The sequence below is a fragment of the Stegodyphus dumicola genome, chromosome 6 (genome assembly GCF_044657685.1).
Source record: "Stegodyphus dumicola isolate Sdum_Otavi_A_Nest chromosome 6, ASM4465768v1".
NCBI classification, from domain to species: domain Eukaryota; kingdom Metazoa; phylum Arthropoda; class Arachnida; order Araneae; family Eresidae; genus Stegodyphus; species Stegodyphus dumicola.
The window spans coordinates 122,979,042-122,990,306 of record NC_140773.1 but is presented as its reverse complement, the minus strand read 5'-3'; the positions used below and the strand labels follow the sequence as shown (position 1 = coordinate 122,990,306).

At 31.0% G+C, this 11,265-nt stretch overlaps 1 protein-coding gene across 2 annotated transcripts; it reads left to right on the top strand.

Moving 5' to 3' along the window:
• Positions 1 to 1,183: 1,183 nt before the first annotated feature.
• Vkor (Vitamin-K epoxide reductase) lies at positions 1,184 to 9,674 on the top strand. Of its 2 annotated transcripts, none has more exons than XM_085818878.1 (3): positions 1,184 to 1,662; positions 1,788 to 1,897; positions 8,343 to 9,153. In XM_085818878.1, the coding sequence occupies exons 1-3, from the start codon at positions 1,448 to 1,450 to the stop codon at positions 8,468 to 8,470; spliced, it is 453 nt and encodes a 150-aa protein (XP_085675004.1). In that variant the 5' UTR covers positions 1,184 to 1,447; the 3' UTR covers positions 8,471 to 9,153. The 2 variants fall into 2 exon arrangements, with proteins under 2 accessions (XP_085675004.1, XP_035223804.1); XM_035367913.2 differs by lacking the exon at positions 8,343 to 9,153 and adding an exon at positions 9,171 to 9,674 and having other exon boundaries at positions 1,191 to 1,662.
• Positions 9,675 to 11,265: the final 1,591 nt, after the last annotated feature.

Here is an 11,265-nt window from a genome sequence, read left to right as displayed (position 1 = left end):
TTCACATTCAACTTATCACAAGATAAATTTACAATACTAGGATTTTGGGCACTAAAAACGTCGCACTTACCCTGAAATAACAAAGCCAGTCTTTTGGCTATTCCACTCCTTTTTTGGTGTATATGCAGACGTTTTTGCTTAACCTCCTCACTGGATAATGTATTGAGATCATCTTCCGTTAACTGCTCATTTACATGAACTGCAACATTCAGAAGCAGAACTTGCTGAAGCGCGAGTTGATAATCCTCCGCATCGTAACAATCCTTGTTTAATAGCTGACTCCAACCTTTTCCTAACACCTTGTCTGCATACGCACATATCTCCTCGGGTAAACCAGAGAGGATTTTTCTTTACTAACGCTCACAACCTCGGGCGGAGGAAGCGGCGGGTAATCCTTCGGATCCATTGCTGACACTAGCACGTGTTAGGCTTAACACCCACAACGCACACCATAGCGCAAAACACGGTCAAAAACGTATTAATCCACAGTAATTAAAACCAGAATTACAGTAGAAACACACTGAATAACACAAAACACTAATCGGATCCCGAATAATCCACTCTTCATAAGAAAAAAACAAGCTGAACACGGGAGAGCGTGAAATAGTTTATCCAACGAACGCGCACTATCTTGCTGTGAGGCAGTATCTTCCATCGAGCGGCTTCTTTCCCACGCACGAAGAACAGTCTCTGGTAAACAGGACTCAACAAGTGGTTCCAAAAATTCTGCAATTTTTTCCTTAGTTCTACCGAGGCTTTCTAGTGCCATAAGCTTGCTCTCAAGTAAATCGTAAAGTTCAGCTAAATCTACTTTAACCCTACCAGCAGCATTTTTCATTACTATGGAAAGTAGATCCCGTACATAAATCTGAACCAAAAGTTCATCTCTCCGGAAGCGTTCTTTAAGTTGTGCGATAACATTTGAATAGTTTTCTTTAGTAGGCGGAAAACTTGTGACCAGTCTTGACGCTTTAGAATCTGCTACCACACATTATAAAAGATATTGAAATTTGTCTTCGTCCGCAATAGAGTTATCTATGTGGATTTTCTCAAACTGGGACCAAAAAGCAAGAAAGTCTTCCGGTTCTCCAGTAAATTTTCTCAATTCAAGTTTCGGAAGCTTGAATTTCCTTTTTTGCTCGGTTGTTGTTCCATCCGTAACCGAATTTGCCTTCTTTGCATTTTCTAACAGTGAACAAATTAAGCAGAACTTGTCACTGTATTCTTCTGCTTTCAAAAAATCTTCCGAATGGGGTTTAAAGTGAAATGCTATTATGTCTTTCTTGCCTTTGGCTTCTCATGAAAAGAAAATCGCCTACGCGTTTGATATATTTGGACACCTGTGCCATGCCTTTCCTTTGTACCTATGCTTGATTTTTTGCCCTGCCGGTAGAAAAAATTAGTGGGTGCAAAACCAGTCTGCTTTGCTATTCCAGATCGTAAACAAATGTGCAGAGTGACTGTAGCTATGTCTGGTCAGATAAAAGATTATAAATCTGCTGTAAAATCTCTCAGAGTTGCTACTGCTATATGTTGTGTCTTGGGAATTTTGTTATCATGCTATGCGTATCATGTAGAAACAACTAAAGAAAGGGATGAAAGTTATACTGCAATGTGTGATATCGCTGAGCATGTTAGCTGTACAGCTGTTTTCACTTCTAAGTATGTTATTCATTTACTTGTGCATACTAATATACATTTTTTTTTTTATTTTTAGTATACTTACGCGTGATCTCAAAATAAATTAAACAATGTATGAAGGTAGATTTTGTTCTTTTTATATACAGATATGGCAAAGGCTTTGGTCTCCTGGAACATATTGTTGGAAAAGATTCCATATTGAACCAACCAAACAGTGTATATGGTGTAGTATTTTATATAGGATTTATGCCTCTTGGTATGTATCTAGTATTTTCCATTAATTAGTGTATTATTTTACATTTGTTATTTTATAGAACTCGATCTTTTAAGGAATTTTATAAATTTAAATTGAATGTTCATTAATGTGAAGTCATGAAAGCCATTACCAGAAATATACAATTCATATTTGTTTTTGATCCAATTATTATTATTATTATTACTGATTGATATCCCTTGTAACAAAAATAGTTCATTATTGCCTTACACTTTACTTAGCTGCTTTGCCAGTTGTACTCATAAATTCAGTTTTTAATTAAAAAAAGTAACCATATCATGCATTAAGTCTATTTAGAGTCTGATTACCACCAATGCCTACAATGTTGAAATTAAAACTGTGGATTTTAGAGAGCTCAAAATCCTATTGTAATTGGAGAAATTGCAGAATCGCCCACTGCTTGGTGTGTTTTTAAGAATTGCACATACTCGGTATTCATATACACATCGACCTATTTTCACTTAAAAAAGCATTCTAGAATTGCACAAAAATGGCATTGTGCATTCCCTTGACTTTATCCATGTACACATCGACCTATTTTCACTTGAAATGTCAAAAGAAAATTGACAAAAATCCAATTCTTCTTACTCAAACTGTAGCTATGTACAGTTTGACTAAGAACGTACTCTTACAAATAAGTGGGTGATTCTGCACTTTAGCCCTGTAATTTGTCATAAACTTATTTTATCTAAATAAAGGCTGGAAAATGGACATAAAAGACCATTTTGCTTAAGATCTCACTTTTTTTTTTAACTGGGCCAGGGGCGTAGCTAGAGGGGGGCAACGGGGGCATCTGTCCCCGGGCGCAGAATCCAAGGGGCGCCAAACTGATGTTACGACATTTTAGAATTAAATGTTTTCCATCCTTGGCAAGCAGTAGGGGGCTCGAAATCTTCAGTTGTCCCTGGGCCCTGAAAACCCTAGCTATGACACTGAACTGGGCCTTCTGTTGGGACCCACTTAACAACATACAACCATTTGTGCTTATATGTGAATAAAAAGCCAACAAGCAGAACAAAGCCTTTTTCAGCAATGTAAACAACAACAAAAAAAGTGTATAAAAGATAAATAATCATATAACATTCCAGAAAGTTTATATCCTGTGTGTACATGTTATCATAAACCTTAATAAAAAAATCTGATGTGGACACCACATGACTTCCTTATACAATTATTAAATTATACACAAGTAGTAGTCCCTTTATTTTTTGTTTCAATTTGGATAATTTCCATCCTTTACATAACCATGATGACTGTAGCATCCTTTGCATAACTATAGTGACTATAACTAATTCAGAACATAAAATTTCTACAACCAAAACTGTTCTCTTAAACTAAACTTCCATATTGAATAACTACGCACTTGCTTTTTGCACCTTGAAAGTGAGTGCCAAATCAATAGTGGCTATACAATTGAAATAAAAATGAATATTTAATCTTTCAAGTTTGCTGTTTATAGATCAGTATCTTCCCACGGTGTTCTAAAATGAACACTGTGGGAGTTCAATGTCAAAGATATCACGTTTAATGAAAATACTGGTTTTTCAAAGCTTAAAAATATGTCAAGACTTTTGAAATTACAGTTTGCGTAAATTATCTTCATACCAAATATGTAATTGCAGATAACTGTAATATGTAATTGCAGATGATATTTTCATCAGTTTTTCAAAGCTTAAAAATGTATCACTATTTTTTTATTTTCATCAAAATTTAATTTTTTGTGAGCAATAATATAATTATTTCAAAAGAAAAAATTGTACACTGCTAAAAAAAAAGGGACAGGACAAAAAATTGGGAAATATCCCGTTCTACTAATCCGATTACCGAAATTCAAATTGCGTTTATAATGTCTCGAAAGCATAACGCAAAGAGTTTACATTAGATTTATATATAGCATTACTCTAACATAGATATTTGACACAAAATCAGACTTTTTCTGAAATGACATCAATTTTTTTTTTCGTATTTCAATTCTACGACTCAAATTATACCTAAATATTAAATTTTGTAGAATTTGGTGCAAAATTTATAGAGAAAATAAAAAATTTATCTCCATGCAATTTTTCCAGTTGTGCCAAGAATAATTTACTTGGCCGAACTTCTTAATTTATAGCAATCTCTTTTTCTTTCCTTTTTTTTTTTTTTTATTGTAGATGAGTGGAAAAAAAGTCATCATTCATTCTTTCAAATAATTTTAATAAAGTGCGTAAACCATTTGGCATTATTATGGCTCGTAATAAAAATGCCAAATTTCAAAATGTGCCAATCTGTAAATTCATGTATATCTTAGAAAATTTTGAATAAAAGACTAATTTTTTGCAGGTGTGCCTAGAAAAACATCTACTTAAAGATGATGTTAAAAATTTTATAGGTTATAATAAAAAAATATTTTTCAAAAAATTTATAAAAAATATTTTAAAATACAAAATTTAAAAAATAAATCATAAAAAAGTGTGCGAATTATATTTGAATTAAATCTAAATTTTGACTTCTGGAAGAAGAAATCAAGTAAGTTTACTAAAAAAAAAAAAGAAAAAAAAAAAAAAAAAGATATTAATAAATATATATCAAATTCAATTAACATTGAGGAGCTAAAATTTTGAGAGCTACTTTTTTAAAAACTCATGCGATTTTTGCAAAATTTGGCAGTTTGGCATAATATGAGTCATAGCATCAAAATATGGGAAAGTATTGGCTAGTCATTTCAGAAAAAGTCCGATTTATTTTCAGAAAATTCTGGTTCTAATTTTGTGTCAAAATACCTACATTAGAACAATGCTATACAGTCAAAAGTCGTTAATTCGGACACCCATAATTCGGAATGATCTATAATCCGGACCTCAAAACTAAAAACTTTCTGCGCATGCGCCGCGTTGACACATGCGCATAGGCGTTTACGCATGCGCGTAAGACCCTTTACGACTGCGCATATGAGTTTGCGCAAGTGCAGAATACGTTTTCGCGTGCGCGTTTTATTATAATGGACGTATAAGCTAAAATTATCTAATTATCTATTTCAGTTAATGTTGATGATTGCGTTGTTCCTTAATTTTCGAATTGCATCCGGCTTATTATTTTTTGCAGACTGTAAGAGCAATTTTATAAAAGTAAGCTTAAACTTTCGATTATATCAAATAGAATTTCCGATATATATTTGTTAATATGTAAAGGATCTAAAGCGAAAGTATGTTTTGAAATCCGAAATCTGTTTATCAATTTCACGCTGCTCGGCGGGGGGATCGCCGCGCGGCGGGCGCGTAATGAATTGGAAGTTGATCTGTCAACACTATCTTTATCTTCAGCGCAGATGTTTTTATTTTATTTGGCTTATAATTCCTTACCAAATGTAGTATTTCATCTCGATATGCTCCGTCTTTGATATGATTTAAAACAAGTTCCTCGTCATTATAATTCGCTTTCGATAGCGAAGAAAGTAACAGAGGTTATTGAAAACGAAAAAATTTCGATTGACAAATTAGTCGGTGTTCTCGACACAGCAATTATAGGACTTGAACAGCGTAACTTTGTAACTGAACAAGAAATTATGTCTGTTTAATAGAATTAAATAGAAAGTATTATCACATGAAACGAAGCAAAACTTAAACAACTTACATTGAAAGAAATGTTTAATAAAGTAAACAAATAAATATTAAGCTTTTTCTTTTTGCAAATTTTGATACCCTTTAGATCATAATTGTTCTTTATTTCATAAATTACGGTTTCATATTTTTAATTTTAGAATTTCTGCATGCCATCTTACGAGATTTAAACTGATGATCTATAATCCGGAATCGCCGAAGTCCCGACGAGTCCGGATTAACGACTTTTGACTGTATATAAATCTAATGTGTGTCCTAAGTTGCACTTTTGAGACATGGAAAACACAAGTTGAATTTCATCCACCAGTCCAGTAGAACAGGAGATATATAGCCCCCGCCCCTTTTCTTTTTTTCTTTTTTTTTGACGTAGTGTACATTAAGTGAGCATATAACTTTGTCATTTTTATTTTGCAGTGCTAAGCAGTAACTAAAAATGTTTTTGTTAATCAATATTGAGTGGAGAAAAGAGGGCTATTAATACATTTAGTTAAAGGGGTCATTATAATGAAGTAAGATTTTAAACATATGAGGCATGAAGAACTTCATGAACTTGTAACGAGAACGTAATGCAATTCTTTTGTTAAAAATATGTTGTGCAAAGTATCCTTCTCTTCCACACCAGTAGTAAACATACTTAGCATAACTATGACATATGCTATTTTTCAAATTCTAAAAGGTGACCCCCTTTTTTATGAAATGTTGGGCATTTTGTCATAGGATATCCTGCATTTGCTAATTTAGACATGTAACTCTAGTTACATGCCGTTATATTACCAACAATCTATAGGCACTTTTAGGCAATGAAATATTGGGTTGTCGCAAACAATCTGCATTTTTCAAATCAAAGTACCTTTTCTTCTAATTTATTATTTTTTTACTGCCGATGTTGAGTAACCACCTCATTTGAAGCATATGTTTAAATATGGACATTTTTACTAATTGCATAACTTTTACTTCCATGCAGTGCTTAAAAGGAAAAACCGGACAGTTCATTTTCGTCACATTATTTGATATTAAAAAAGGGAAAAAAATGCAAACTGCTTGTAAAATTTCTGTTGGATGTGAAAAAAAGTCCCTTTGATAACTCAGTTCGAAGGTGGTTTCATAGGTTTAGCCTTGAAATGATGTCCCTGGGAGTAATCATCCTCTAATAAGCTATCACAAAAAATCCAATCTATACAGTTCAGGAATTATCATGCATAAATAAATATTCCAAAAAGTGCATGGTCATTTGAGGAAGATTTGATGGGTATCCAATACAGCAGAATATGTTTGCTCGTGTTTTGGCATGTGATTCTTTGCCAAAAAGAAAATAAAGAAGCTCACTGCTTGAGATGATAAGTGGATACTGTATAATAGTATTACAAGAAAAAGATTTTAGGGTAAGCCAGAAGACCTAGTAACATCAACAGTGGGACTGCATCCCGTAAAAGTAACACTCTGTGTATGGTGAGACTACAAAGGCATTGTTGCCACCAAATCGCACAATTCAGAAAAATGCTGTTCATAAATTGTTTTCTATTTTAAAACAGAAATTGAAGCAAAGTACCTAGAACTGACCAATCTCTGAGGTATTGTCTTCCACGGTGAATGTCAGACAAAAAAATAAAAACTTACTGAATATGTCTGAAATGTTTTATGTCACCTCCGTATTCACTAGACTTTGCCCTCTTGCTCATCACTTCAGAATTCGCATCACATTAGTAACTTCTTTTTTAAGAAAGGAATCTTTTCTACCTGAGCGATGGCAAAGTGTCACAGAATATAACGGTCTTTGTGGGGTTTAATGATTCAGTTCAATCATATTTCTTATATTTTTATATTCCTTCTTTTGTATTTATCATCAAAAAACTTCAGAACTTTTCAGATGATCCAATAGGTTTTCATTATCAGCATATCAATTAAATAGCTTTTTATTATTATTTCTGATAGGTATTGTTTGACAGTTGTGTCACATTGGTATTCTTCAACTATCAGTGCCTTCATACGAGTTCAGTTAAATAAAAATAATAATAAAAAAAAAAAAGAGACTCCTCAGATTAACTGCCAGTTCTTATTCTAGTGCTTTTGTTGACATTATGTTTGTATTGTATAGCTCGATCATGAGTAGCTAAGCATGATATACTGCATAAGTATTGGAGCACTTGCAAATTTTTTGGCAAATTATGCTTCTGCATTTCTTGACAGGTATAGTAAATTATGTTTAATATTATGCAAAATATAGTAAAAATTAATAAGAGATGAACAAACATTATCCTGAAACATTCTGTGAGAAGAGGTTTATCACAAAATGATGCAATTTTGACTGCAATGCAGGTAAGTGTTTGCTGTAATTGATATTGCAATTTTAAAAAAGAAAAAAGGGTACTTTTCCATTTCCCCGGCGCAAATCTCACCAAGCAGACTTTATTGGCGACAACATACAGTATGCACATAAAAAATGTTAACAAATGTTAGCTCCAAGAATTTTTTATTTTAAAAGCATAAACATTTTAATATCATTTAAAATTTTGTAAAAATCCAATAAATAAAGACATTAATTTAAGAATTTACTATGCTTTCATGGTTCAACATCCTGATTCGCTGGTTCATATCACATGACTCCAAGTGATCGCATATTATGTAAACTATGCTACAAAAATCTAATTCTCTCATTAATTATCTACATTAATTTCAAGTTAAATCTTAATTTGGAATACAAGTTTAAATGCAAGAATTATTTCAATTTGTACGAATAGCTTACTCAGAAATTATGTAAAACTGCAGTGCTTTACTTCGCTACTGCATTCTCATTAGAATTGATGAATTTGTCTTTTCTATATTTTCAGCTTCAGGTAAGTGGTGTGATTGCATCCTAATTGACTTAATTACCACGAATGGCATAAAATTGAACTATCTGGTAAAAATTCTATGTAATTGTCTGCCAGTATTGAAAGAAAGTTGTGACTTGTTTTGAAAATAAGGTGTAAAAGGATATTCCGTTTGGCATCAGTTGTACCATTATTAGTGACTTTATCGCCTGCACCAGCAAAATGGAAAAGTACCCAAAAAAGAAAGAAAGTCATCATTATCTCACATAGCTAATAAAAAAGAGAATGTGAAAAAGAAAATAAAAGATTGCATTTTCTTACAAGAATATAAAACATTTTCTAGTGTTGCTCTATACTGTACTTTTATTTAGATTAATTACAAGTGTGTCTATATAGCTTAAAGTAAGATGTTCTTAACAGTATTATCTTCTACATTCATATTAATCCAAAATATGTATCTTTTGTAAAAACAAATAAATTCATTTAACAAAATGAATATTTTCTTAATCAGTAATGCACATACTTTTTGTTCTGCACTGTTTGCCTTGTTCTTTATTTTAATCAATGTTCAAATTTACAACCATAAGTATTTTTTCAGAACATTTTTCAAACTCAGTATAGAAGTGATACAACGTAACATCATAAAAAAATATTAAATTTCTCATCAGAGTATAGGTTGGAAAACTATTTACAAATTAGGTCATGCTTCATAAATTCAAAAAAAAAATTCTGTTCATAATTTAAATGAATTTTTTAAGGTTTCCTTAAGCTATGTAATTCTATTGTGAATTAATATAATTCAGTTAAGTCTGCAAGTCTGTGTAATATTCCTGTTTTTCTTTCCAGGAGAAATACCTAATTTAACATTATCTAGGATACTGATACTGCTGTCTATTTTATCCAACATATGTTCAATCTACCTTGCATGTATTTTGATATTTGTTCTTCATGACTTCTGTGTAGTTTGTGTAACTACTTATATAATTAATGCCTTTTTATTAGTATGTAGCATTTTTCGGTACAATTTTCATACATTTATGATACAAAGTCAATCAAATAAAAAGAGTTCATGATCATTATTAAACATTTAAATCAACTTCATTTTCTATACCAAAGAGATCTGGTTTATAATTTTAAATGTGCAATGATTTCCATAATATCATTGCACATTGTACATTGCACTGAATGTACATTTTTTGCTTGTGATTTGATGTTTGTACTATTGTGTGAAAAAAAAATTGCAAAATAATATTGCCATATTTTTGAGAAAAAAGTCTTGTTTTTTCAGCCTGTGAATTTTCAGGAAATTGTACATTCTCCAAAATAAATATAATTTTCATTTATCTAAAATTTAGTTATTTCTTATTAAAAAGGCATGTTTAAAACAATTAAAGAAAATCTTATGGGTATCATTTATATAAGTTATATAATTCTTTATATATAATTGAAAATGAACTAACAAATTCTTCTACCTATAGTATTTGCAGAAATAAAGAGAGAACTGTTATTAACAAAATTTCTACCGTTCACAAAAAATGGAGAAGTTTTCTCTTCGCTACAAATAACAGATTTGCCACTCTTTATGCCTTATCAAAATTTCATAAAAATCCTGTAAAATTTAGATTTATCATTATAGTACCAGAAACTTCAGGAAGAAGTTTGATAATATCTTTACCAATCTATGTAAGACTGTTTGAAAAGCAGTTTTTGAACAAGTTAAATAATGCAAAAACTTCTGCTGGATTATTTATGACAACTTAAAAAAATCAGTGAAGAAGTTAAAAATCTTAAATTTACAATATTAACTGCTATGACTTTGAAAATCTCTACACGACCCTGCCATTCCAAGAAATTTATGAAAGTCTTATAGAAATGACAGAATTTTTTCCTGAAATACTTAATATTCTGGATTTACAAAAAATGGAAAGAATTAATTTCTACATTTTTCACTGTACAGTAACTATATTAAACATTCAAACTCTCTTTACGTGCAAACACAAGGTATTCCAATGGGAAATTCATATTCCACTCTATTTGTAACCTATTTCTATTTTCTAAAGAATTTACATTCCTTAAAAGCCTTTCTGATAACAATTTCAGTAAATTTGAACATACTTATAGATATATTGATATTACAGTCAAAAGTCGTTAATCCGGACCTCAAAGCTACAAACTTTCTGCGCATGCGTCCGCGTAATACCTTTACGCTTTTTTTTTTTTTTTTTTTCTTTTTTTTAATTACTATTCTGTTACTAACCATGGCCTTATATATATTCAAAGTCATCATGAGAAGCCCATGACATGAAGACTTTTTACTTTTCTAACAATGTTCCTTTACTTCCTTTTTAAACTTTTTTCTGTAATTCATATTACAGAATTTATAAACTAAAATTCAGCTTTATAAATTTTTTACTCATATCTACAAAACAATTATTAAAAACTATTTTATCACTTTTTGAATATTTTTTAAGAATAATTTAATTTTAAAACTTAAAGTTTTACACTAAATAATAGTCTTTATTCCCATTTTTGTTTTACAAGAGTCAAAATTTACTTCAATTTCATTCAATTAATTTGCAATCTTTTTCTTTGACTAAAAAATAAAAATAAAATTTCATTGAAATATTTCAGAGTTTTTCTTTTGGTTTCAAAATTACATATTTCGTACAAGATTTTAGCATTTTGAGCGATTACTTTCTAGCCAAGTTTTTATATTTTTGCCAAGGAAGCCAAAATGGCAAACCTGTATGTCCCGACTGTTTCACATCTCATAGTTTAGACTGGAGTCTAATGAGAGTGCTCGAAGTTCTTAATTACTTCTTGTGTGTTATTATTAAGTTTTTTTCAACTATATTTTTTAAATTCACTCACATCTTAATTCACTGGATTATCTGTTGAAAGGTAAACATTTTGATTAATTCTTCACTGAAGTATTTTGTTT

What these genes read in the sequence shown, in the direction of transcription:
- Vkor (XM_035367913.2), top strand. Translation starts at nt 1,448, where the DNA reads ATGTGCAGAGTGACTGTAGCTATGTCTGGTCAGATAAAAGATTATAAA. An exon ending in ACAGCTGTTTTCACTTCTAA is followed by an intron (nt 1,663 to 1,787) that starts GTATGTTATTCA and finishes TTTTATATACAG; the next exon opens with ATATGGCAAAGGCTTTGGTC. An exon ending in TATAGGATTTATGCCTCTTG is followed by an intron (nt 1,898 to 9,170) that starts GTATGTATCTAG and finishes TTTTCTTTCCAG; the next exon opens with GAGAAATACCTAATTTAACA.